This window comes from Cyprinodon variegatus, unplaced genomic scaffold, assembly GCF_000732505.1.
Source record: "Cyprinodon variegatus isolate N-32 unplaced genomic scaffold, C_variegatus-1.0 Scaffold491, whole genome shotgun sequence".
Taxonomy (NCBI): Eukaryota; Metazoa; Chordata; class Actinopteri; order Cyprinodontiformes; family Cyprinodontidae; genus Cyprinodon; species Cyprinodon variegatus.
Genome location: NW_015150944.1, coordinates 108,936 through 136,842, shown reverse-complemented (window position 1 = coordinate 136,842; position 27,907 = coordinate 108,936). Strand labels below are relative to the sequence as shown.

The 27,907-nt window shown below is 37.5% G+C and overlaps 3 protein-coding genes across 4 annotated transcripts in view; 2 read left to right on the top strand and 1 right to left on the bottom strand.

Moving 5' to 3' along the window:
- Positions 1 to 1,079: 1,079 nt before the first annotated feature.
- On the top strand, positions 1,080 to 19,952 carry nphp3 (nephronophthisis 3 (adolescent)). Its single transcript, XM_015390289.1, has 27 exons — positions 1,080 to 1,835; positions 3,035 to 3,160; positions 3,303 to 3,453; positions 3,535 to 3,687; positions 4,677 to 4,810; positions 6,366 to 6,526; positions 8,391 to 8,547; positions 9,515 to 9,589; positions 9,686 to 9,856; positions 9,933 to 10,036; positions 10,459 to 10,573; positions 10,657 to 10,800; positions 10,907 to 11,004; positions 12,078 to 12,180; positions 12,269 to 12,351; positions 12,744 to 12,876; positions 12,999 to 13,163; positions 14,369 to 14,463; positions 14,563 to 14,685; positions 14,795 to 14,984; positions 15,064 to 15,305; positions 15,415 to 15,490; positions 16,736 to 16,863; positions 17,001 to 17,241; positions 17,323 to 17,448; positions 18,019 to 18,134; positions 18,222 to 19,952. The coding sequence occupies exons 1-27, from the start codon at positions 1,512 to 1,514 to the stop codon at positions 18,388 to 18,390; spliced, it is 3,903 nt and encodes a 1,300-aa protein (XP_015245775.1). The 5' UTR covers positions 1,080 to 1,511; the 3' UTR covers positions 18,391 to 19,952.
- On the bottom strand, positions 19,903 to 24,268 carry uba5 (ubiquitin-like modifier activating enzyme 5). Its single transcript, XM_015390293.1, has 12 exons — positions 23,966 to 24,268; positions 23,778 to 23,823; positions 22,219 to 22,308; positions 21,993 to 22,102; positions 21,820 to 21,906; positions 21,655 to 21,739; positions 21,469 to 21,573; positions 21,257 to 21,384; positions 21,009 to 21,144; positions 20,709 to 20,787; positions 20,518 to 20,624; positions 19,903 to 20,389 (listed from the first exon to the last, which is right to left on the bottom strand). Exons 1-12 carry the CDS (start codon positions 24,115 to 24,117, stop codon positions 20,312 to 20,314), a joined length of 1,203 nt encoding a protein of 400 aa, XP_015245779.1. The 5' UTR covers positions 24,118 to 24,268; the 3' UTR covers positions 19,903 to 20,311.
- acad11 (acyl-CoA dehydrogenase family member 11) overlaps positions 24,174 to 27,907 on the top strand; it is a 35,423-nt gene continuing 31,689 nt past the window's right edge. The window contains exons 1-4 of one of the 2 annotated variants that reach the window (XM_015390290.1): positions 24,174 to 24,340; positions 25,950 to 26,064; positions 26,163 to 26,259; positions 26,880 to 27,005. In XM_015390290.1, coding sequence (XP_015245776.1) covers positions 24,319 to 24,340; positions 25,950 to 26,064; positions 26,163 to 26,259; positions 26,880 to 27,005 — 360 coding nt within the window. In that variant the 5' untranslated portion in view covers positions 24,174 to 24,318. The remainder of the gene's footprint in view (positions 24,341 to 25,949; positions 26,065 to 26,162; positions 26,260 to 26,879; positions 27,006 to 27,907) is intronic. The other variant, XM_015390291.1, reaches the window with a different exon arrangement.

Here is a 27,907-nt window from a genome sequence, read left to right as displayed (position 1 = left end):
AACACTGCTTTTCTTTTAAATCAGCAATAAGCATCTCTTTGCGGGGGCAGGGGATATCTCAGTTGTTTTTCATGAACTAGACTCATAAAGCAGGTCAGGAAGTATAAATTGAGATCTGTGCTCAAAAACTTTACAGGCACATTTAGTAAATTATCTTTAGTGAATTATCTAGCTAATAATATTTTCCTTCCTTCTTGCATCTTTGTACTCTATTCATGTCTAATAAAACATGGGGAAAATAAAATTGGTATAAGCACTTTGATCAAATGGCTATTGCAGCATATATTCCAATCTTCCAGTGTAGCAAAAATAATTCAATTAGAGGGTTTGCTCAGAGGTGTAGCCAGAAAATCCTAATAGGGGTGCCCAGTCAATAACCAATGTACATTCAGGGGGGGCCAAAAGGCACCAGAACCTCAGGGTCAATCTTCACTGTTCCAACAGGAACGAGCACAAACATCCATATTTTCTAAATAAAGACAAACTATATATAAAGGAAACTATATTCCCTGCAGCCTTTGCTAACAAATAGATGCATATTTTTAAACATCTATGCTGTGTAAATAAAAGGTATAGTGAACAAAATTATTTCAGGTTTGACTTCTGGGGCGAAAATATTTTACATTGTCATTACCTACTTTTATCAATAATCATTCTGCAAAAAAATGATATTTAAATGTACTAATATCCACATTTAATAAATGTTTAAGTTATTATTAAAGTAGGTGTTTATCTGTGATTTCACTGAAGACTCCTAGATGACTTGCAGAGTAACATAGTTATCTCTTTACCCCATATAACACAAAATCTAGTTCTGAAAAGAGCGTGAATTCTCTACTTATCATCTTTAGTGTTAGTATATGATGTGCATAATTAACCACAGTGTTTGTGTTGTAAAGTTATTGTTAATATATGAAAATGTTAAATGATAATAAGTCTGGACATTCCCCTACATAATATTACTGATGCTACCGTCTGTATTAGAGGGAAAAGAGAATAGAAAAAGTCTAACAACTCCAAACAAACCTTTTTTGACTTTCGCGGCTTCCGTATTCAAAGCTTGTTACCAAGGCAGCGAAGAGGAAGCTGTGAAAAAGGGAGCGGACCGTTATGTCCCTGTTTGTTTAACCTAGCTTCACAATTTTCATTTCTTCTTTTTTCAGGAGACAATATTGTGACAAGAGCATATTTACCAAAGTATGTTTTTTCCAGCTTTATTTGTTTTTGTCTGCAGCAATGTCTCGGTGGGCCACGTTGCGTTAAGTATCTTTTCTTATTTTTGTCGTCTATAAATACATCGGCACTGGATTGCGTTTACGTGTCACATGTATGTTGCTTGTCACGTCTACGTTATAAAGTCTATTTTTTTGACAATGTCACGAAATTAAAATCATTGTCTTTTTTTTTTCTCGACGGTTATGAAAAAAAATGTCCACCCTATCCCCATTTTTCACCGCTCGGTAGCAGCTATGCTCATCAGAAAAAGGCTAATCTATTAGCTCTTTGCCATTATGGGCACCGCATCCTCTTTGGTCAGCCCAGGAGAGGTGATCGAGGATGGATACGGCGGTGAGGGAGGGGAAGCCTGTGAGATACCCGTTGAAGTCAAGCCCAAAGCCCGTCTCCTTCGCAGCTCCTTCCGCCGCGGACCTCGGGTTATTGGGGCCAGTTTCAAATCCACGGGCTCCGTGGACCTGGAGTATGCTGCAGAGTATGAGAGACTCCGAAAGGAGTATGAAATCTTTCGCGTCAGCAAGAATAACGAGATCACATCCATGCAGAAGAAGGAGGCCAAGCTTGACGAGGAGAACAAGAGGCTAAGAGCTGAGCTGCAGGTAAATAAAAGGTTAGGTTACTGAAATCACCAAAGTATCCCTCCTCCTGCATATTTATTAAACTATGTGGTCAATGTTTGAAACATCTGACATCCATGTAAAAGGAGTGTCTGAACATCCTACCTTGTAAAAATATTCATTTCCCTAAATCCAGATCACTATTTGTGCCATCTGTGAAAGCAGCAAACTGAGTGATCTGGATCACTGTGTGTCTGGACTTACAATTACAGACTGATGTCTGCAAAAACTGTTTCAGGATTCTATATTAGTGGACAGAGTTGACATAACTGTATAGATCAGTCCCAGATCATCAGTGTCACTGCACCCCTGTGTTTGACTACTGGCTTTTTCCCATAGAATACTTTCTAAGATTTATAGCAGTTGCATTAAAATTAGAAAAAAACTTACTGACAAGTAGTGTTTTACTGGTTCAGGGAATTAGGAATAAGGATGTCCACATATGTAAATATATAAGGATATAGATACAGAATATAATTTAGGATAAACAAATCTAAGTTGTTGAGGGATTTTATGAGAATGGAGACAAATTCTGCAGCTTTTTGCACAGAGAGAGCAAATATTTAAAGTATATAACAACAAAAATGTTAAATGAAAATATTGTCCAAACTGTTTGAAACTTCTCTATATACCGGATACCATCCGGTCCAGTCTCTTTCTTACTCATTTATTCAATTCAATTATACTTTATTAATCTGGGTTGCTCCTTGATATCTCAGAGTCATTTTAGCAGTGATTTTAGCACTCCTGGGAAGTTTCACTACAGTTCCATTCATCCAATGTCGTTCAGCATTTTAGATTTTTCAATTTTTTATGGACTTTAAAAACAGTTTTTTGCAAATATCTTAGTGGAGCTGCTGTCAAACCACTATGCAGCTGCAGAAATAAATTACAATGCTATAGAAAGATCCACCAGTGCAGCCTACTGTATTATTATTATTATTTTTTTGTTTGTATGTTTGTTTTGCTCATAGTGGACTGTGGAACTAGACTCAGTTGTGATCAGGATAAATTTGTATTACTGTTTGTCTATATCATAATATGGTGCTGGTACATCTTTCAACTCTTGTTCTATTTCCTATAGTATTTTAGGTATACTGTTTAGTTAAAGTTATTTAAAGATAGATATATAGCTTATATAATGAGGTGAGTGTTTAAAGTGTCCTGTTGGGGTTTAACAGGCTCTTCAGAAAACCTACCAGAAGATTCTCAGAGAGAAGGAGGCTGCCCTTGAGGCAAAGTACCAAGCTATGGAAAGGGCTGCCACCTTTGAACATGACAGGGACAAGGTGAAACGGCAGTTTAAGGTAAAAATAAACCCGTTTTTTTTCTCTCTACATTGTATTTGTGACATCGTCTTTTATTATAGCTTTTATCCAATTAGGCGAGCAAATTGCGGGTTTTCCCGCAAAGTCCTGTCTTTTTAACTTGATGCTCACTTGAATTTAGATTTTCCGTGAGACAAAAGAGAAAGAGATACAAGATCTGCTGCGTGCAAAGAGGGATCTGGAGGCCAAATTGCAGCAGCTGCAGACTCAGGGTATTCATGTTTTTAGTCCAATTGACTCTGATTCAGATGATAACCAAACCACTGTGACTGGTAAGACACTAATATCTATAGACATGTTTTTTCCTCTATATTCCTGTTTTAATTCACATACTATTTTTTTGTTCTCATCAGCAGTTGGAACTCAGTGTGAATACTGGACCGGTGGGGTGCTGGGAAGTGAACCTTCAATGGGTAGCATGATGCAACTGCAGCAGACGTTCAGAGGACCGGAGTTTGCACACAGTTTAATAGATGTTGAAGGACCATTTGCAAATGTTAGCAGGGGTAAGGAAGCTATAGCTGAGACATCCTGTACAGGTGAAACCACAAAATAAAGGAAGGTTCATAAAAACATTTGAGGTCAAGTTGAAAATGTTATTTGTGGTTGTGTTAACATCCTGTGTTCAAGAGTAATAGTTCTAATTGTAAGACACTAAGGGCCTGATGTTTAAGGTAAGATAAGGTTTCCTCTTGAAACATCTGCAAACGTGTTTATCAGGCAAACCATTCTTTTTTGCATCTGTAGATTAATCAAAATACAGATCATATTCTCACAGCTGTGCAGATTTATGGCTGGAGGATACACAAATGTAAACATGCATCTTTGTATGCACACAACATGTGCATTTCTTACTTATGATAGGAGGGTAGGAGGTATTTTTTAAATTCTCCTTCAATGTTTTTTAATGAGTATATACACGTATGTATGTATATATAGTTATTTTCGTCATTTTTTTGGTTTTACTTATGTCCATCCCACTTTCAGATACCTGGCTACCTATGCAAAGTGCACTATAGATAAAATATCAGTCATTTTTACTTCTGACTACATGGCTTAGAAGCTTATCTTTCTTTTGTGGCCACTCTCAAACTTCCTTTATCAGAATGTATCTGGTTTTCTTCAATAGGGTGGAACCAAACTACTTTGTACAGCAATCTTTGTAATTTACCTTCAACACATCCACTTGTTGCACACAGACAAAGAAAATCTTTTCCTGCAATTTAGCCTTGTTTATTTGGAATCTTGCAAGATCGGGCCCTGACTGGATCCTGCTTGGCTTTATTGCAACCTTTTTTTCACACCATCAGGAAAATGCACGTCAAGCATATTATAAGCACTGAAATGTTGTCAATACATCAATAACTGTTTAAATTGCTGATTCATAGCTTTACCACGTTTGTGCTTTATAACATGTTTTTAAAGGCTTATCGGTGTATTGTTATTTTCTGCAGCATGTAAACAACATAATCTGTTGTGTGTTTATTTCCATCAGATGACTGGGATGCTGCAGTGGCCAGTCTACTTCAGGTGTCACCTCATGTACCCCAGGCCTTATGGAGTAACACCGTGCGCTGCTACCTAATCGCCACACAAGACACCAAAACTGAGCTGGATATCTTTATTAGGGTCAGTTTCATGGACACTGTAGATTAGTAGTTGTAAGATGGTCTTGTTTAGGGGATATATTGACATTAATATTATGTTTTACACCTTAATAGAAGGACTGGATATTAAAACCACATATAACTAAATTCCTGCTTATTCAGCTTAAAAAATCATTAAACTCTTATCTAGAGCAGTCAACACTTGTTGTCTAGGGAGCTATTGTTATTACTTATTGATAAAGGAATATAAGGGGTTTGGGGTATTTCTTAGTATTAGAATTAACTTAGATTCAATATATCCGCAAATACTTTTGGGTTATGCTACCAAATTTTTAGGAACACCTTTGGGATGAATTCAAGCGGATGCTGCAGTTCTGGATTTATAAATCCCTTAACATTGTGAAGGATGTTTACAAAATAAAGGTTAATAATGTATTTACTGAAAAAATAAATGCCTTAAAATCCTTTCAATTCTATCCCTCCTCTTGACCTAGTTCATGAGAACTGAGTCATCAGAGGGGCAACCCATACTGAACTATGAATGGAGTCAGCTGTGAAAAACATATTTGTAATATTTCTTTTAATTTCTAATTTTCTTTTAGATATTGTAATTCTAAAATCTCTATATATTAAAGTGTGACCAAAAAGAAAAAACAGAATAACATACAATTTAGTAAGTTGTTTTTTAGAAGATGCAGAAGGAACCCCATGTAGTCCTTGAGGGCCCCTTGGTGCCCCAAAGCATTAAAACCTATATGTCAACACCCTCGATGTTTTGGAGATCTTAAGCCATCCCGTGTATGGACAGAGAAAAAAACAGTACACGCAAATATAATACAAGACTTTAATACAGGACCTTTATTCAAATGTATCGTTCTCATGTCAATGATAATTCAAGGCTAATGATATCAGGCGCTAATATCAGAAAGTTATTTTAATTACAGTTTTAAAAAGGTAGGATCTGTGTCTACACCTTGAAACTTTCTCTCTCCGGTTCTTTTTCCTGAAAAGAGATCACACGGTACAAACTCTTTAAATAACACTTCAGAACGTATAGGCATTAAATAACCATGAGACATGACATCAGATTTCGATATAAATTGTAATCTTACTCAGATCAGAGAAGTTGCTTAGAGTTACACAAGGCAGCGCTTACCAGCCGGACTCACTTCAAGGGAAGTGGCCATGACAAACAGGTAGATAAGCATTTTATACTTCAGTATGCTACATCATCACATCGTTACATCATAAACATTTGCAGATGAGGAGACATCCATGGCTCCAGCCTTATCAAAATATTAAACTTTGTTCTTAGCTGGAGGACACTGCTCTCATTCCATTCCCAATTATTTGCCACATACAGAAAGATGATTATAACTGTATATCCAGACAGAGGAACTGTCTTAATTAGATAAACTATTGGGGAAAACATCAGTTCTGACATGCAAGTTGCAACAGGCAGCTAATATTAAGTTGTAATATCCTAACAACAGTGAACTGCCAATAATATTTTTCTTGTATACAATATATATGTATATATATTTATTTTATTTTATTATTATTATTTTTTTGGACAGAAACACTCCTCTGTGTTGCGGAGAATGTGTGAGGGTCTGGGACATTTCTACCTAAACGTTTACTTTCCAGAGGAGAATACCTCTTCATATGCAGCGTTGCGAAAGCAGGAGATCGAGCGGAGTTCAGTGTGTCTTATTCTTCTTAAATCCACTGTCACAAGGTACACACACACACTTTCATATTTCCCCTGATTATTATTATGATATTACATAATAATAAGGGGGTTGATTATTATCATCATTATAATAATAAGCATTAACAAAAGAATGTTTTAAGGATAATGGTTGTCTGTTCACTCAAGAGTTTTTGGAAAACATTTTGATAACTAAAATCCTGTCGTGTTTTGTTTTTTAGTGCTATCCTCCTGAGGCATTTCCAGTAGTTTTCTTAGTTGTGTTTGGTTTGTGTTTTTATGATCGCTTTTACTTGTTTCTTGACTTTGGAAAAATGAATGCCACTATCTAAAGCAAACAAAAATATGAACATAACAGAAAGGAAACTTTACTAAAAAGTGGAAACCAGATGTTTGCATTTTCTTTGCATATGTAAAGCTAACCATTTTTATATTTATTATATATTCACAAGCTTCTCATGTGTATTTTTTACCTGATGCCTTGGGATTTGTTCTTGATATTCCCACAATATGCTCTTGATGCAATTTATTTTATGAAGTGCAGCAAAAAAAAAAACCTGCAACAGTCTGCTTTCCTCTACTCCATCTTTTTTTTTAAACATATTTAGGGACATTGTGGCCAAATACATACTGTACATTTTCATCGACCAAACCTAAGGATGTTTCTCCAAACAAGGTCTGGGATCATTTGTAAACTTTGTATTTCTTTATGTTGCTTTTGTAGACTTACTGGAAATAGTGACTTGCGATATGGAAATTTCAGACCACAGCCATGACAAAACTTCATGCGCTAGCTAAACCAGGTGACCTTGATACATGCTAACCATATTAGCTAACAGTGTTTAAGCCATGTAGGTTTGAGCCTAACTGACAAGAGTATACAGAAAAAAAAACTCAAGGTGACTCTAGGCTTATTTTTTCTCTAGAAAACATCTCTCTAGAAAAGAGATGTTTTCCTTTACACAGTTGCAAGTTCCTCCACCTTTTAATATATTTAAAAAAGTATTTTTTAAATATATTTTAATATATAAACACCTTTGTCTTTCTCACTGTTCTCGGTTGTTGTTATGCAGCCCCTGTAAACTCTTTTTCTGACTCCTCATCTTCAGCTATTTGTCATCAGATGAAATTGTGATTAAAATGAAAACAGAGCCGCCCCCACAAAAAAAACCCTGCAGTCGCCACGTTAAGGTGTGCCCCCTCCCCTTTCATTTCTAAAGAACAAAAAAACAATCAAAATAACTGCAAGATGCAGAAATTAGTGACTAGAAATTATTGTTCCACTATCGCTTTGTTGCCCCCTCTAGCACCTCATATAGTGCATACCTACTGTTTGCACCACTGGTGGTATGACACCTGCGTGAAGCTAGCCCTCCTATTTTCACTGAGTTTTTTTATGGAGTAGGGTGCAGCTAATGTGGGTGGAGACCACCTGATTCTTTTATGACTTCAGTGTATTTACCAATACAGAGTTGCTGTTTTCAGCCACAATTTAGAAAGCAAACTGTGACATCTCCAACTCTTCTTCCATACGTCATTAGCGCTTTCTGCAAGAAGCTCCCCGAAGTTCAACAAAAATTGTTGCTTTTATATAAACTTGTATATATAAAGACTTCTGAATTTGGAGTAAATGATATAAAATTCAAACAACTACATCTAGTTGAACATTGAATAGTTGAACATTTAGGAAATATAATTAATCTTGGCTTTATAATTGATCTAAAACAGGAAATTCTTAGTCTGATATAAGGCCAGAGTATGAAGAGAACAGCTGATCTATCTTTTTATACAGTGTAAACATTTGGTTTCAGGTGTATAGGGGGAAGTAGTAGCTCTGTGTCTGCAGAAATAATGGATTTTCTTGATATACTGAGTAACATCTATTTTGCAGGTCTATGACAGAGGATTGTGACGAGGCCTTTGTTAAGAACCCGGATGGTCACCCACTGGTGCTCTACCTTAGGACTGAAGAGGACAGCAGCTTGACTGGGCCTGTCAGGCAGCTGTTGGAAAGGGTCAATGCAGCAGACAAGGCTGCCAAAGTCAAGGTGTGTAACTTCTATATTTACTCTAGAGAATATAAGGGAAACAAATCTGTTCTGTCGTGACTAAATGATTCAAATATCATTTCTGTTTATTGTAAGCCGGCATTATACATTTTACTGTGATAAATTAGGCTTAAATGTTTGTGCATGATGGCTGAGCTAGTAAAGCAATCCTCTCTCAGCTCCACTTAGTTTTGTATCTTTTTATCTTTTCATAATTATGTTTTTATTGTTATTATTTTTACTTTTAATTTTTTTTTATATTAAATAAATAGAAGGTTGCGGGTTCGATTCTTGGCCCAGGGTCTTTCTGCATGGAGTTTGCATGTTCTCCTTGAGCATGCGTGGGTTCTCCCCGGGTACTTCGTCTTTCTCCCAATTATTTAATAAAATAAATAGAATACCGGTATTTAAAAAATCGGGAAAAAATGTAAAATAATAATAATGTAGTTTTTATATTTTGTGTGGATATTACTACTTAATTACAGTCCCCCCATACTGTCTTGTTTTTTAATTCTTGATAAATTGAATTCGAAGGATATTAAACTTTTTTTTTCTTTTTTTTTTACCTTGTTTCATTTTTGAAAGATATCAATATTCATTTCTGACCACTGGAAGGATTTTTATATTTATTTTATAAAGAGAACTCCTAAGTTGGAGTTGCCACATCACAATTTGTTTGTTGTTCCGATTTTTTGTAGCTTTTATTTTCAAGTAACAGGAAGAGAGCACTTGCACAAAATCATACTTGTTTAAAGGTATAGAAGGCCTTTTTTCCTCCTTTTGGCCCCTAAATCTTTTTTTTAAGTTCAAATCTGAGGTTCAAAGCATTGACAACTCCTTTTTGTTGTATTGATTTGAAAACAACTGATTCTTATTTTTTTTAAAACAGTGGAACATGTTTGTAAGCAAGAAACTAGGGTCTAGGTCTCTCACTAATAGAAGAAAATTCCCTTTTACCGTTTGTTAGGTGGTGGATCACAGCGGCTCTGCTGAAGAAGGAGCTAAACTGATTTTTGCTCAACTAGAAAAGATCATCAAGCAGGTGCAGACCATCATGTTTTTTTTATTTGTTTAAAATCTGGACATTGTTTTCAGGTTACTGTCCTTTTTAAATGCTGAATATAATTTCACTGTTTAGGAATTGTTGGGTTTGGAAGGAGCGGATGATGACTCCAAGCACTCTGCCATAGATGTTGGTCAGGAGGAGGATTTGGGTGATGTGCTTTGGGACCTCCACGACGAACAGGAGCAGATTGAATCCTACCAGCAGGCTTGCAGCAGCACCACCTCCCATTTAGGCTTCCAAAAGGTATAACTAATTATTTCTCTAACATTCCCTTAAAGAATACTTTTCATCCATTAAATTGATGTGCTGTTCCTCTCAGTATATAGATCGTTTAAACGACATGATAGCTGCCCCTCCGCCGACGCCGCCCCTACTGGTGTCCGGGGGTCCAGGTTCAGGAAAGTCTCTCTTGCTTTCCAAATGGTGAGAGAAGATTTCTGCACAGAACAAAATTTTGATACAGTCACAAAAAAATCAGTTTCACTTTTAGTTAAAGTTCATTTTTTTTATTCTTACATTTCTGTTTTGGCTATTTATAACTTCAACATAAATATTCTTACCCGTATTGTGTATTTTATAAAATATATTTATTTACTATACATTGAACAGGTGTTTGAAACGATCGTCTTGTAAAATTTCTTTGATTAGTTCCAATTATTTTGCTTTTTTTTGTAGTTGTTAGTTTGATCAATTCATAGTCTTTTTTTATTCTACTGTTTCACTTCTTTATTTGTTTCTGGGGCTTTTTAATTAAAGGTTGACTGATTTGTTGTCTTCAGAAAGTATATAGTTCTGCGTTTTATGTGTAGGCTGCCTCTTTTTTATGGATTCTTCATTTTTTACAGGATGGAGCTGCAGCAGAAGCAATCCCCCAACACTTTGTTCCTTTATCATTTTGTCGGACGCCCCCTTTCCATAAGCTCAGAGCCTGTTCTCATTATCAAACGCCTCACAGTCAAGGTAAAAACTCCCTGTCATGGATTTTCTTCCAGCTAAGACATGTCTTGAATACAGTCTGTTTATTCTCATCCATTTTCTGTTAGCTGCTGCAGCACTTTTGGTCCATCTCTGGTTTATCCATGGATCCCAGTAAGATTTTGGAAGAATTTCCTCGCTGGTTGGAGAGACTGTCTGCTCGGCACCAAGGAAACATCATCATCATCATTGACTCAATTGACCAAATACAGGTGATTACTTTCTCCACTTTAAGTTCAACACAACATATTTTTGTCTGAATTTGTAGAGCTTATTATCATATTTCAGTAATGTTCTTTATCACTTTGCCTGTTTCAGCAAGCAGAAAGGCACATGAAGTGGTTGATTGACCCTCTTCCTGTCAACGTCAGAGTGGTGGTGTCGGTTAATGTAGAAACATGTCCTCAGGCTTGGAGGTAATAATTTGACTGCAAATTGTCTCCGCATCCACAAAAGGATCAAAGTTTTCAGTTTATTGTTGACCGTGTTGCAAGATTAAAATTACACATATAGAGACAATTATGGGAATTTGTTCCACAAGTATATTGTTAAATGTCCATGGGTTAAAAATTCTGAATCTAAAGAAGGGCATGATATTATTTAAAAGTTTTGTTTGAGAGTTTAGTAACACAACAAAAAAGTCCTAGAAACATCTAAAAGCAAAGAGAGTTTTTAGATTAAATTTCTTTGGGAACCTGCTGCTGTAACTGTCTAACTAAATACTTTGCAAACCTTTTAATTCTTTCCAAAAACAAAATTAAAACCTTAACATGAATCCTAAAATGTATGAACAATAAATGCAGGGAGGATAAAATTAGGACAGCTTCCTTATGTGTCTTGTTAGCAAACATGCAGTAGCTTTTTGGACTAGCCTCAGGCGACCCAGAGGAAAGCTGCTCCATCCTACATGAAGACAGTGGCAGTAGTTCAGTCTAGAAGACATAAAAACATGTATCAATGACAGTTTCTTCCTCATTAATCCATCCCTCTTATTGCAGTAAACCAACACCACCAAATATGATCCAGATCGTCGGAGTGATTCTGTTACCACCATGCTTTACAGTATGAATAATCCCCTAAAAACCGTGGCCAGCAATGTTCCATGCGCCACTTTTCTTTCATCTGTTGTTGATATTTTTTTTTGAAACTTCGACCTAATTGGGTTTTCCTACAGAAACATGATCCCAAAGAAACCTGGAAATTGGTTTAGGAATGCACACAACAGGATGACATTAGTGCTTTTTTCACATTTAGTCAAGTTTTGTTTTCCCTAGCTTTACTTAAAAGTTGATCCTATGTGGTTGTGCATCCAGTCCTTGTTTTATTATGCAGGTATTGTACTCTTTAAAAGAACAACAAAAATCCATAATTAAAAGCAAAATTTAGATATGACATTTCTGCTCCTAATGCCTTCTGTTCTGTGAGCGTGCGTTCTAAATCTGCACACTTATGGGAGCATCTGCAGTTCAAAAAATACTTTTTTCTTTAGGTTGTGGCCTACCCTTCACTTGGACCCACTTAGTCCCAGAGAAGTTAAGAGTGTAGTCACTGGAGAGTGTCAGGCGACCGATCTTAGACTCACCAAGGATCAGGTCAGTGTGGAAATGTAGAATGCTTTTTTTTTATTATTATGAATAAATGCATTTATCTGCACGGTTTATAGATTTAATTTTGTCGTAGGAGAAAAAGCTGGAAAGGCACTGTCGCTCTGCATCGACATGCAATGCACTGTATGTCACACTGTTGGCAAGGATGATTACCAGGTCAGCCATGTCTACTTTCTGGGTTCTGTATTGGGTGTGTGTAAATAGGAAAGTAAAGTAAAAGTTAGGTCTTTTTTTAGATTGGTTAGACCAGGACTCACCTACATTTCTTTCTTCTATTTCAGTCACATTTAACGGTTGCAGAAAATGTCCTTTAAATCCTATTAAACTCTTTAGAAATGACTTGTGAATTGGACTGGTCTTCTGTATTTAGAGTGTTTGAATTTATTGCATAGGTTTTTTTTTTTTTTCTGACATTTTTAGAAAATCTTAGATAAGGATATGCTACACCTTTTAACATCCTCAAACACTATGTTTTTAGGAAAGTAAAGATTTCTGTGTATTAGATAGCATTTTTTAAGAATAAATCAACTTGTTTTGGATGGTTTTAGATCTGGTGGGACCTTGGAGAAGAACCTGGAACAGTGTCTGCAGTGTCAGGACACCTTGTCTCTCTATCGCCTGGCGCTAAGAATGATGTTAAAGTCCCTCAACTCGGAGCGAGAGAGGCACATAATGAAAGAGGTGAAACATTGTCATATCTAGGCTTTGCTGTAACCGCAGCAATAGATAAACGGACATATTTGACTGCATTTTTTTTAATGCTTAGCAGAAGAATAAATGCTTTTTTTCCTTCCCTCTCCTAGATGCTGTGCCTTGTGTTTTCCAGCCACAATGGAGTGAGTGAATCAGAGGCATTAGATCTTTTCCCAGGGCTAGAGTGGCCAGCTCTGTCTTCTCTGCTCCACCACCTAAACAGACTCTGCATTGTGACCCTCCGCTGTGGACTCATCAGGTTTCAGCACTTGCAGGTAAACAGCTGCACACCTGGTCCATATGATTCAGAAGACGATAAAAATCTTCTTTATCCCACAGATATAAAATTATCAAATAAAAGTTGAAACTAAGCCAGCTACTTTAAAAAAGAAACATTTGACCACAGGGTTGAACAGATTGGAATGCCTAACATAGGAACAAAAAAAGACATAAGCATGTTATAAAGCATCTAGAACAACTAAAAGAAACTCTCTCTTTATGGCTAAAAGTCCTCGATATATACAATAAACAACGAAAGAAATGGCAGTCTTGTTTTTTTTTTTCATCTTAGTTTTGAATTACTGTCATAGTGTCATATTCTTTTTTTGTTTATATATATTTTACCTTAGTGTGTATCTATGTGCTTCTATATGCATTTTAGTTTCTTACTGGGACACCCAAGTTTCTCCTCTGTGCAATATTAAATTATATTTATATTATTTTCTAGTATTGAAAGAAACCTTTCCAAAAGGTAACAGTAACGTAGGTGTGCTGACACCTACTGGCCAATGGTGGCACTGAATTTTGGACATCAAGTCCAGGATTTTGGGACGTGTTAAATATTTTCTCAAGCAGCGCTCCAGTGCATCTAACCGATAAAAGAAAACTATTAGAAAGTTAATTTGTTTTTGTGATTCAGTTCAACACTTTAAAACTCATATGTCACACAGTTACATATATCCATCACTTACTCCTCTTGGTTTTTAAGATTTTACCAAACAAATGATAAGAATCCAATACTATTTTTTTAAGAAATTAGAACGTCACCCACACCAACCTTTTTATAGAATGTTAGTTTATGGCCATATTATGAGGTTCAAGACTGTTGACTTGTTGACACATTCCACAAAGAAGTTACACCAAAAAAGGCTTAAGCTTAAGGAGTGTACAAAGTACATAATCAAAGCATATAAATGGAAAGTTAAGTGAAAGAAAAAAACAATCCAAACCACTTTCTTTTAACTCGGTTACAGTATATTAACTACTAAATGGCATTCTAAGTCACTTCTGTCCTTGGTTTTCTCTATTTAATAATCAGTGATGCTTATTCTTTAGCTTTATACTTTCTAGTAAATCCACGTAAGATCTCACATTACCTTATAAATAGATTTGTCATTTGTATTCAGGATTACTAAAATGAATTAGATTAATGATATATTTTGAATATAGAGTCTTATTTTATTATTTGTCTGCCTTGCAGGCTTGTGAAGCTGTGAGGCTGGAGTTCCTGGGTGGAGGAAGTGGCTGTGCCTCCTACAGGGAGAAACTAATCCATTACTTCAATCAGCAGCTCAGGTGTGCAGCGTATTCATCCTCCCCTCTAACTCTAACACAAATATCGCAGATATTATTTTACAGCCGGTGAATCTCAAATCGATGTGTGTATGCTTGCAGCCAGGACTGCGTCACATGGCGTGTTGCAGATGAGCTTCCCTGGCTGCACCAGCAGCAGGAGGACAAAACTAAACTTCAGCTCAGTCTGTTGAACCTGTTTGTCTCCCAAAACCTGTACAAAAGGTAAAAGTTTGCTTCTACTGAAAATATGTGGGGTTATGAGACGGTATTTAATCATTCTAAGATTTTGCATTTTGTCTTTGTTTACTTTTTTTTTTCTTATTCCTCCCAGGGGTCATTTTTCTGAGTTGCTAGCCTACTGGCAGTATGTGGGAAAAGACAAAAGCTCCATGGCAACTGAATACTTCGACTCCCTAAAACGATACGAGAAGAGCTGCGAGAGTGAAGACAGTATGACAAAGCTTGCAAACCTTTACGAGACTTTAGGTCGCTTTCTCAAAGACCTAGGTCTTCCAAGTCAGGTACATTGGGTGATTTTCTTTATCATGCATATAAAACGTAAACCATTTCTTTCTGCTAAACTTCGACGTGTTCTTCTAGGCTGTTGCTCCTTTACAAAGGTCTCTTGAGATCAGAGAGACAGCCCTGGACCCAGACCATCCCAGTGTCGCTCGTTCGCTGCACCAGCTGGCTGGAGTTTATGTCCAGTGGAAGAAGTATGGGAATGCTGAACAGCTGTACAAGCAAGCGCTTGAGATAAGCGAGAATGCCTACGGTGCTGAGCATGTCACTGTGGCACAGGAGCTGGAGTCCATTGCCATGCTCTATCAGAAACAAAACAAGTAAATGTTTTTTTTTTTTTTTACATGTACTCCCAAACGATTTTTGAGGACTTAATTCAGCGTTTCTGTATCAGGTTCAGTTAAACATTTTAGACTTTCTATTAATCAGATATGAACAAGCTGAGAAACTCCGGAAAAGGTCAGTAAGAATTCGTCAAAAGACGGCACGCCAAAAAGGTCACATGGTGAGCGAATTTTTCACATCCGTACTTGTCTCTCTTCAGTAAATAAATGTGTTTCAATTTCAACCTTAAACAAAGTATGTTATTAAGATTTAATATGATAGATCGACACATATACAGGAAATGGACAATGTAAGGAAAGAGCACCATCGTGAAGGTCAAGGAACTCACTGAAAAATATGGAAACAGTTTTAAAATTAGAAAATGTACAGAGAGATAGTGAAGATCTGAAGCAAATGGGCCGAGACAGGAAACTGAACCAAGGAAAGATATACAAACAAAATGACTTTAAAGAGGCAAAGCTCAGCTTCAATCACAGAGGCTGTGAAGAGATGCTTATTGTAACTTTGGAAGAGTTCTAGAGATTAACATGTCAGGTTTGAGAATCTATTAAGGAATACTGAGTTGAAGAAATGGCAACAAGAGAGCCATGGTTTAAACAAAGCCATGAGAGGTTCTGTTTGAAATGTAAAGAGAGTGCTCTGTTTTGATGAAACCAACATTGACTATCATTGCCTGCATGCAGAACACTTTGCAATCTAAAAAAAGAACCACTGCTTATCAGACTGACCTCAATATGAAATTTGTAGGTGAAGCCTTTGAGCAGAACAACTCTAAACATGCGGCCAGAGCTACGATGGAATCATTAGATCAACAGTGTCATATATTTGTGTTAGACGGGCCAAAATAGTGACTCAACGCTGACAAAATATTTCATTTTTAAATACAAATCCAAAAGCCTTTTTATTGGAAACAGATCTAATGCTACAAAAGCTGCTTTTTGCAGCACCAATCCAGTACAAGTTTGTTTGTTTTTTTGTTGTTTGTTTTTTTTAGAAATACAAATTATTAGCTGTGCGGGTCAGTTAGATTTGCACCATTATTAGATTGCATTGCACATCATTCCAAGGACTATAAATGGCTCCCAGCGCTCACTTTGAGCTCCCCTAGTTCAGCACAAAGGCCCAAATCTAAATGATAATCCATGGTAAATTTGCAGACACTCACTTTCTAGTCTGACTGAACTATATGTGCAAAGCTGGTCGATAAACACCCCAATAAATGCAGTCAGGTATGCAAAATATTAAGAAGTGTGAAAATTAAGTATGATTTTCCTTATAATCCAATGCGTGACACAACTTTAGTTACAAAGATCACATTATCTTTCACATGTGAATAAAATAGAGTCATGCTGTCTTAATAAAACATCTAAAACCTTCTTCCATGTTTGTTTTACTCCCTTATCAGTACGGTTTTACTTTGTTGAGGCGTAGAGCCCTCCAGCTAGAAGAGCTGACTCTGGGGAAGGACACTGCAGACTGTGCCAAGACGCTCAATGAACTGGGAGTCCTTTACTACCTCCAAAACAACCTGGAGTAAGACCCAGTTCACCTTAAACACTCTATTAAACTACCCAGTATGAGGATCTAACCTTATAGAGCAGTTCCATTTACCATCATATTTATAGTTCACCTAAATGTTTAAAATCTTTCTTCATTTTTCCTCTCATCAGTGCAGCCAAAGTGTTCCTGACCCGTTCCCTGGAGATGCGCCAACGTGTCCTCGGTCCAGATCACCCAGACTGCGCTCAGTCTCTCAACAACCTGGCTGCGCTCCACACAGAAAGGAGGGAGTACGAAACGGCAGAGGACATGTATGAGAGGGCGCTGGAGATCCGCAGGAAAGCGCTGTCCTCAGACCACCCTTCTCTGGCGTACACTGTCAAACACCTGGCCATGCTCTATAAGCGCAGAGTGAGACATCAGTCAGATTAAATTTTGAAATCAAGTGTTTTTGGGGGGTATTTCATTTTTATTTTAATGTCTCCCATGAAGGGTAAGCTGGAGAAGGCCGTTCCACTTTATGAGCTTTCTCTGGAAATCAGAGAAAAGAGTTTTGGCCCCAAACACCCAAGTGTGGCTACAGCACTGGTGAACCTCGCTGTCCTCTTCTGCCAACTGGTGAGACTCATCCACAAATCCTTCATGCATCGCTAAAAGTATTCACACCCCTGGAACTGTTTATTTTACCCAATTAAAACCACACTTCTCAGTGATAGACCAACATACATAGTGCATTTATTTGAAGTGTTAATATGTAGATCCATTAATTTAATGCATTGTGACTCAGAAAAATTGGATTTTTTTGCCAATTTATGACACATTTGCACTGCAGGTCTTTTGAGAGGTCGTTTTAACAAGCTTTACAGCCAAATATTTGCCTAACCTCCTTTGCAGAATAGCTCAAGCTCATTTGGACCGGCTCAAGCAGTCTGTAAACAGCTATTACTCAAATCTTGCAGATAATCATTTGGATTTATCAGTTTCACCACACAAACATTCTTTGATCTAAATACTAAATGGAAAAAGTTTTTTTCACAAAGGGTCAAGTTGGTTTTGATAGGTTTTAAATGAATAAACATTTGAATTTTTGCAGTTTTTGGTGGTTTTTTTCTGGTTTTCCACTGTCAGTTTATATATTTTCTTTTGGGTTTTATGGCCAAAAGCTAATTGAGACTTTTATTTTTATAGAAAAAACACAGTGAGGCCTTGCCACTTTATGAAAGAGCACTGAAAGTCTACGAAGATAGTTTGGGCCGCTCACATCCACGGGTCGGAGAAACCCTGAAAAACCTGGCTGTGCTAAGGTAAGAATATTTATCAGCCTCTTAACACCGTAAAAAACGCCTCACATTGCTTCAATTATTTTGCTTTCATGCTGTCATCTAATCCAGTTATGAGGAAGGTGACTTTGAGAGGGCGGCGGAGCTGTATAAGTGTGCGATGGAGATTAAAGAAGCAGAGCCTTCGTTGGTGTGTGGCAACGCGCCGTCTCACCATTCCTCCAGCGGAGACACGTTCAGTCTGAAGACACCTGCTCCTCTACCACATGCTGCAAGGTGACTGTTTTCACTGGGAATCACACCAGGAAATTTCTCCATAGAACAGATGAAACTTCCAACCTTCATCACGGAGGGTTAGATGTAATGAATGTAAAGACACAATCAGATGGGAATGCTCTGTGGAGGAGAAACCAACTTATATTCAAAGTGTTACAGTGAAGGGTTTCCTTCACCCATGAACTTTTGATTAACTTGGGAAAAAGTTACAGACACTTTATTTTTTGTGTACATTTATTCAAAGCGTGAAAAACTACAAAAAGGCAACAGTGCTCAGCTTTCAAGGAGACACTAAAGATACGTTTCCTTTATGCTCCTTACAGATACAGACCTCCAACCTCGGATTTCATTTAGCACCTTCTAGTCTTTTTATCTGGGTAAATTTCTCCAAAGACTTTATATCACAACAGTGTTATAAAAAAAAAAAATCTCATTGCTGTGTGGATTTGCTTTACATCTCTAGAGATGATCTCTCAAGTTCTCCAAATCTTTTAAATTAGTTTTTTGTGAAGTTTTAAATAACAACTGACCTCTGCATTATTTTTTCGCATAAAAGAAACTGAAAATGTGCCAATAAACACTTAAGCATGTAAGCTTTTGATGCACTTTTAGTCATGTTATGATAGTAAAGAGTAAACAACACTAATGACCTCAGAAAACAAGAGTTTCTGGAGTAAATTTCACTTCCCCACTGAAACCAAGAGGACCATTTTAAAGTTTACATAACGCTAAGCCTTCATTTTTGTATAAACTAAAGTACATTTTTAGAGAGAAGAATGTTTATTGTAATTTATGTATGTTATTTACCTAATCTTGCTTGAGTACATTTAAAATGGAACATGAAAAGGACAAAGTTTTAAACAAATCTCTAGTGAGTTTACATTTTTCCCCCTAATAATGGTGTCACCCTTTTTGTACCAAATAAACACACAAACTCTGGTAGATCTAATGAAAACCTAGAAAAGATTAGATTCCTAACAAAAACATGTGTTCCACTTGAATGTCTCAACTGTAACTATATAATTTAATAGTTTTTATTGTATCAAAATTATAAAATGTTTTCTTTTTATACATTCATGTGAAGTTGGTTTCAATGTCTACATATCCCTGTTTTAAATGCCAGGTTTGAGGAACTAAGAGAGTAAAATGATCATTTTATCAATTTCCTTACCTTTGACTTCACTTCTCTTTTGATCAACCATCTTTTTATCTTTGATTAAATTTCCTTAAATAATGGCAATGACCATTAGTCCATGCAGACATAGAGAATAAAAGGTTTAGCTCATGTTTAACACAGCCAGAAATATTTAAGATGGTAATCCTAAACGGAGAGTTGGAACTTCCTTTCGTTTAACTACATTTACCTTTTATTGATTGTACAAGATGAGTGAAGGCTGAACGTGAAACAGAAATTAGTGTTACTTCTCCATATAACTATAGAGAATTAGTTTTATTAAATGTGGAAAAAAGTACAAAAAATATATACATCAGATTAACCTGATATTTCAACCTTGGTGTGTGCAACTTTTTATATCCACTGTGTTCATGTTGTAAATCTGCACTGGAGAATAAAACATGCAACATTTTAAGAAGATCAGATAGAATCTATTAAATATTTTTATTGAGACAGTGTTCAGAAATGTTATGGCGGAAGGTCACATGGCAGAGAAATGGAAACAGTCAAAATAAACCTTAATAAACAGATTAAGGAGCATTTTTTACAAATAATTTTGTACTTTAAGACATTTCGTGAGAATTTGATGTCATTCCAGTTATTAATTTGTGTCTGCAGCCAGTTTCATGCATGATCTGTTTAGTTCTTTAGTTTATTCTAGAGTTCTCTGTTTGGTGGGGAATGTAAAATAAAAAAATATGAATACAAAAACGAAAAAATGTCCTGCAGAAAAGCATCTTCGGTTCGTTGTCTACAACTTTCTCATTTGAGCCATTAAATCCTCCAAGCTCACTTCACTCTCCTCCACCGTCTCTCCACTGCCCGTTTCCTGGTACAGAAACAGGGTATAATTATCAAGATGGAAACGTGCAGCAACTGTTTATTGTTCAAACCATTAAAGAAGTTAACCCAACAAGCTAGTTCCTTTAAATCTGTGGCTAGTTGAAGGAAACTAACCTCAGCTGGGATGGTGTAAGCCACAGTGATGCCCTCTGGCAGGTCAGGCACAGCCCCCGTTGCCGCCTGTAACTCGGCATCAGTCACTTCAGAAACCAGTTCAATACCTGCGGAGTAGTGTTTATATTCATTATTAGAGAAGAAGAAATCAAGGAAGTAAAGTCGATGCAACAAATAGAACCTCCGCTCACCCCATTCATTGTCTTCATGCACGATCTCTCCCTCCTCCTCCTGCACCACTTCCACCTTGGGCCGCTCTGCTTCTTTCTTCTGAACACAAAATATCACACAGGTCAAAACTAGGTTTCCCCAACTGATGCAGCAACTACAAAATGCATTCATTCCCCTGACATTTTCCAACTTTTTTTAGCTTACAATCTAAGCTCTTAAGCAACTGAAATGATAATCAAATTCCAGTTCACACTTACATTCTATTTTGTGGTCTGCTATTGCATAAAAATTCCCCCCAAAACAGAGGAAAAACTCCTAACCTTATACTCCTCCTGTTGCCGCCGACAGTGGCGGTCATTACACTGAGGGTTGGCCTTCATGGCCATCATGGGGAAAAAGTCCTGCATGGCGTTGTATCCGAGATAATAGCTGACCGTCCCAAATTTCAACAGATACCTGAAGAACAAAACCCATGAATCTCCTAAAATCTTGAGAGTTTAAGTACATAAATCTAACTTTGTCATGGCTTCATTCACGCCAGCCAGAGGGGTTGACGATGACGACGTACTTGAGGACGTTTTGCACCAGAAGGCCTGCAACCACACCCATTGTAGTTGGCAGGCTGGCAGCACACACTCCCTCCCTCTTTAGGGTTTTCTCATCGATGTTGGCAGCTACCACCAGGGGAGGGGCGCACTAAAGAACAGACAGAATACAGTCTCCACATAGGGTTGGTAAAAAGAACGATATCAGGGAGGGAAAAAAAGTTTGTCAACATACGGCAAAGCAGGCCGTCTCCCCAGGAATAATGAGCTGGATGTGTCCCGATACGGCGTTTTCACTCACACCAGATTCCATCCAGATCTGGCCCAGTTCGTTACAGGCCTGCAACATCAAAAACTGAAATATTACAACCTAGAGAGAGCAGCCTGATTTGCTGCTTTCTGCTCACAGTGAGGCACTGACTGTATTAATGGCCATTCTGGCTTCAAAGTTATCCACACAGCTCAGAATCAAATCCACTGGTTTTCCTTCCTCCAACCCTCCATGGCTGAAAAAACAAACAAACAGCAGAATTATGTTAACAAAAATGTCTTTATACACACAAAGCTGGGAAGCTGGAATGCCAACCTGATTCGATCCATGAAATGTGTGAAATTGGCCAGTGTTGTGATGTTGTAGTTATGAGTCTCAAAAGCCACGTCTGGATTGATGTTTCTGTTTGGAAAACAATGAAACAAATAAAGATAAATGGAACGGGCGGTTAGGATCTTTACGGTGTCCCTCTGCTGACAACATGTTACCTGAGGGTGTGTTCTGCTGCTTCCACCTTACTGAGGCCTGCCTGGTGAGGCTGGAAGAACAGTCTGTTCATGTTGGCTAGCTCTACTTTATCGTAATCAAAGAGCAGCAGCTGTAAAACCGAAGGAGGGGAGAACTGGTGAGGCTGTACGAGGACACCGAACACATGGGAGGAAAATGGGAAAGAATTTGTCACAAAAAAGGTAAAAACAAGGAGGTTTCTATTACCTTACCGATGCCGCATCTAGTGAGCATTTCAGCAGTCACGCTGCCGACGCCTCCAACACCAACTACAGCGACGGAAAATGTCCGGATTTTCTGTCAACAGAATCCAAAATAGTTATTAATCCAAAACTTGTTATATGAGGCTTTGGTAGGATTTCCATTCTTTTTTAAATCCACTACAAACATAACAAGCCTTTAGTACCCATATGTTCTATAAATAATGAAAAAACAGAATAGCACTGCTTTTTTATTTACTGACAAGATGAAGTAAATCCACTGCAAAATCTATAAGTTAGATCTGCCCAATCTGGATTCAGCTGAGCGAAAACACAGCTTGTCAGTTTTATTCAAACAGATAACTACTAAGTACGACACATAGTTTTCTTTGAGGGAATATAAAACTATATATTAAGAAAATGTTAAAGGACCATGTAAAAAACACACTAAAAAGTTATTCTGACAACATCCAAAAAAAAAGTAAATATAAAGGATGACAATCGGAAAAGTATAAACATTTTTTTTTATCCTTTTAGATAATTGAATAACTTTTCTTCTTCCTGATTAAGATCAATCTTTGTTTGTACACGACTGCTCAGTGAAGCTTTATGATTTGTCATAAAACAGTATTAAACAAACACAAGCATAAAGACCAAGTAACACACCAGACATCCCTATGAAGTAGGGCTGGGTAAAAAAATCGATTTAATCAATTTTGAATCGATTCCTGTACATTTTTGCAAAATCGATGTCTAGGGAATGAGGTTGATTAGTTTTATAGTGACGCGCATGACGTTCACATTTTAATTTAAATGAGCAGCCAGACAGCTGCAAATATAGCCAATAGGTTGACTGAAGACATTAACAAATGGGGGCTAACCAGAAAACACCCTGTAATTGTTACAGACAACGCTGCAAATATTGTTTGTGCAGTAGAGATAATGCAGCTCATGTCTGCTGTGTCCCCGCTGTGTCACGTCTGCACACTCGAGTGAGGCAAGTTTGCACTTATGAGACAGCTTTGTTCACACCTCAAGTTTAAACTATCTGATTTACAAGTTTGCATCTTGTGTTTAATGTGACAGGAAAAAAATAAAATACATGAGCATTTTGAAACACAGTTTAACAACTTTCATTACTGTAAAAACGGATCGAATCGAAATTAATCGATTTAGAACTCTATGAATCAAAATCGAATCGATTCAGGACTTTGACGAAAGACATCACTCCCTCAGCAAAGCATAGCTGGGGTAGTATCATGCTGTGGGGATACCTTTCTTTAACAGGGACAGAGAAGCTATCTCAGGATAAATGCAACTAAACTATTGAATTAAGATCAAAACATATTGACCTATTTAAAAATGGCCCAGGCAAGTCCAGATCCATACTGATAGAGAATCAGTGCTTCAGACTCTACCAAACCTGAACTATCATTTCAGATGAGTCACAATATGCATGTTAATGCAGGTTTACTTCTCAACATCAGCTCTCCTTCATCGTTTTCAGTTTAAAAAGCAGCAACAAAAGAAAAAAACAAACAAAAAGTCTTTCAGTAAAAGCCCTACCTCATAATCATCCACGATGCCCATTCTTTTTAAAGCCATAAGGCGGCTGGAAGACAGCAGAGATTAGGATGTGGTTAAGAAATGCAGCACAGCGATTATTTAAGGCGATGAGTTACTAGGCGACACCTCTGGTTTAACAAATAATACTAAACTATAATAAACTAGTAATATAATACCAGAAAAGGTACCTGTATGGGTTGGAATCCACTACCTCGGCGCTCATTTGATCAATCTTGGGTCTATTGTGAGCATCCTCCGCAGCAGACTGCCTCTGCTTACACTTGATCAGTTCATTTTCCAGCTCTCTCACCCTCAGCTTCAGCTCCTCCACCGTCGCCATTGATTCGATTAAATCCCGTTTAAAGATGCCGTTGAAAAGGAAACAAACGAGCCCAAACAGACGGAGAATAAACAAGCTCAAAACAATCAGCACGGGATAGAAAAAGTACACGTCTTCCTTTCTGGAATCAGCTGTCAGGGTGTGTGCGACCGCAAACTGTGTCCGTGTAGAAACCTAATACGTGGACCTTCTAGCGTTCCTATGTTACTGGGAGTTTTGGAAGGTAAGTAGGCTATAATTTAAATATTTCTTACACAGCTGGGTGTATAAGTTAGAAAAGTACACGCTATATTTGTAAACTTTAGATCGATGCATTTTTTTGTGTTTGTTGCCCGCGGTAAAAAGTTTATGACCTTGAAGTTTGTGTCCGATTTGGAGCGTCCGCGTCACTAAATCGAGCTCTTATAGCTTGATTTATGAAATCATGTACACATTAACGCTTCTATCTTAATTGTTTGAGTATATAAATTGTTTGGATTTCGATCGCTCTGAATACTTTCAATGATAAAAAAAAATATATAAATATATATTCTAAAATATATGTATAAAAATATTTATTCATATAAATTTTTTTTAATGATTGATTTTAGTCACAATCAGACCAGTCAAACCTGTGTTGAAATTGTCGGCTTTCCAAATATACAAAAAAAGCAAAACATAGATGTTAATTCAAATTTTATTCAGTTTATTTAGCGCCAATTCACAACACGTCATCTCAAGGCACTTTACAGTTCACCAATTCATCCAGCCAAATTGATTCAAGGGTTTCTATCTATGGAAAACCAGTTGATTGCATTGACTCATTGACTCGAATGCAAACCCTCACACTAAGCATGCTTGTAGCGACAGTGGAGAGGAAAACGTCCCTTTTTAACAGGAAGAAACCTCCAGCAGAACCAGGCTCAGTGTGAGCGGCCATCTGCCGACGCCGACTGGGGTTCAAGGACACAGAAGCAGAGACATAAAAGGCAACTTACAACCAGATCCACAGGCCTCCCCATCCAGGAAACAGACAGGCAGAGGAGCTTCGAGCCAGCTCCCACATCAGAGGATGAAGAGAGCCCATCCAACCAGTTGCAATCAGAGAAACAGACTACACTGAAAAACAGGCCAAGCGTGAAAATCTATGAACAAAGGTGTTGATGGCAGCATAACAGCTGATATTTCTCTCCAGGATGGTGTCACAGCTAAACAGGAACAGATGAGCCGAAGCTACTTACAGAAAAAGCAGAGAGAGCATAGCATTAGAAATTGAACCAACAAATACTGCAGAATGGGAAAATAGAGATAGAATGTAGCAGAATGATGAAGAAGGGGTCCCTTTGTCCTCCAGCAGTCTAAGCCTATAGCAGCATAACTATAGAGATAGAACTGGATAACTTTAATCTAAGCCTACTCTTAAAAATAGACAGGGTGTCTGCCTCACAGACTAAAACTGGTAGTTGGTTCCACAGGAGAGGAGCCTGATAACTAAAAGATCTGCCTCCCATTCTACTTTTAGAAATCCAAGGAACCAATGGGAGGATTATTTTAAATTATATTACAATAATTAAATTCTACATAAATTCCAATGTCCACATGATTATTTTACTCGATAACTGTATGTTTAGACATTAAATGTGTGAAAGGTTTGATTCTGTCCAGATTTGACTACTCTACAGGTTTATACCTTTAGTAAAAAAAATGGTCAAAGGTCCATGTTCCTGTACTGTGAAATAGCCCTTAATACAAGACACTGCGAATAAGAAGCTTACTTCAGTGCAGCGCCACTCCTGCTCAGAGTTTAGCTCTGCGGTGTAGATGATTAACCTGAAATATCTCAATCATGGAAGAGCAAACAACACCGGTGCGAGCACAACACAAGTTTAATGTTGGCAGCCTTCAGAGATACCTGAGTGGGAAGTCCCTGGTGTCAAATAACGACCCCCTGACCGTAAGACAGTACAGGTAAACTAAATCGCCACAGCAGACTGGCTTCAGTGGTTTATTTTGTCCAAAGCTCTTCTTGTAACGCAGCGAACGACATCCTGCTGTTATCTCTGCAGTGCTGGCCAGTCTAACCCAACCTTCTTGATCCAGGCAACTTCAAGTTATGTTCTCAGGAAGAAGCCCCCCGGGGAGCTGCTTCCCGGGGCTCACAAGGTGAGCTTCCAGCCACGCGCGCTAAATGACGCTACTTTGAAATTCTATTAAAACTGAAAAAATATATAAATAAAAACACAGCTGGGTGAAATTCTCTATTTTATCCAGCAGGGGGCAGCAATAGAAGTCTCTTTGAGCCATAGATCACTAGAAGATAACTAATTCAGCTGTTTAATATTATTATTTAGTTAATGACTTGTGTATTGAGTTAATTAGAATGCCAGTTATTTTAATTCTGTGCACAAGTTTATAGATTTTATATTAAAAGTGTTTTTTTTGTTTTTGTTTTTTTAAAATAATCTGATTGTCATTGAGTGATTTTTAGAAGAAAAGTGTCTTGCAAAGGTTTGAAAAAAGTAGTTAAATGTTTTGATTCATTGTTATGGTTTTGGAGGTCTTTTCCAAGCCATGGAGAGATTTAGCCAATTGGTTGACAGCCATCAGTTTACTGGCAGAGATTGTAGCATCAATTAGTGGTTCTGGCAGATCTTTATCTAAAGTGTCATGAGCCAAGACGCACCGAGGGAATAGCCCAAATGTGGCCTGAGAGATCAATCCTGCATGCTATGCTCACAGTTTATGCATTTAGTGGAGCTCATGTGTGATCTGATAACCTGCAGGTGGATAGAGAGTACAGAGTGCAGAGGGCCCTTTTCTCTGCTGGTTTCCCTGTCCCTCAGCCCCTATTGTACTGCACAGACGTGGAAGTAATAGGAACAGAGTTCTACCTTATGGAACATATGAAGGTAAGAGTTTACTGCGCAAAAAATTACCATAACCTGTTTGTTTGTAAAACACTTTAGGATAAATAATGGTTCACAAAGTGCTGAACAGACTAAAACATACAGGAGAGAGTCGGATTAGAAGAAGTTTAAAATGATTCCGGTAAAACACATTTGAGATAAAATAAAAGCTTACCTCTCAGGAAGTCTCAGATACCTTTGCAAATAAGTATTTAAAGAATAATTAAAGTCCCTTTAAAAAGTATTTCTGCCTGAAATTCAGCATTTTGTCATTTTTTAACAATACTTTACTGAAAATTAATGGAGTTTTACATGTCAAACAAACACAAAGTAGTGCACAGTTGTAAAATGGAAGTAAAGTTGCACTTGATTAAAAAAAAAAAAACTTTAATGATGATGATGACAATCTGAAAGGTGTGGCAGGCACTTGTATTCATCAGTCCTTTTTCCAATTTTCCTCCCATGCGACCTGAAATATCCTGCCTCACTCTGTCACTAACTGCCATGGTAGGCAGAATGGCTTTACAAACAGAGGTAGGTAGAGTAACCAAACATTGTATTCAATTTAAATAGCACTATTTGACATATTTTTACTCAAGTTAAATAAACAAAAATGGACAACCAAGAAATGACGAAAGTAAGAGTAAAGAAGTATTCGACAAGAAGCCTAATTTCTCATAAGAGCTGCGTAATGCATAAACAAGTGTAATTAGACAATAAAACTAGCCTGGGTGCCATTCCGAACTTAGTCCCGCCCACAACGTTTGAGGTTGGGAAGTTCGGTCTGGCATTGCTCAACAGTAGCGCCAGTATGCTAGCACAATATCTGGCGGGCCAATCAAATTGTCAGGGCGGGCTTTATACGATGATGGACAGATGATCAACAGTAACGTAATCAACCACGT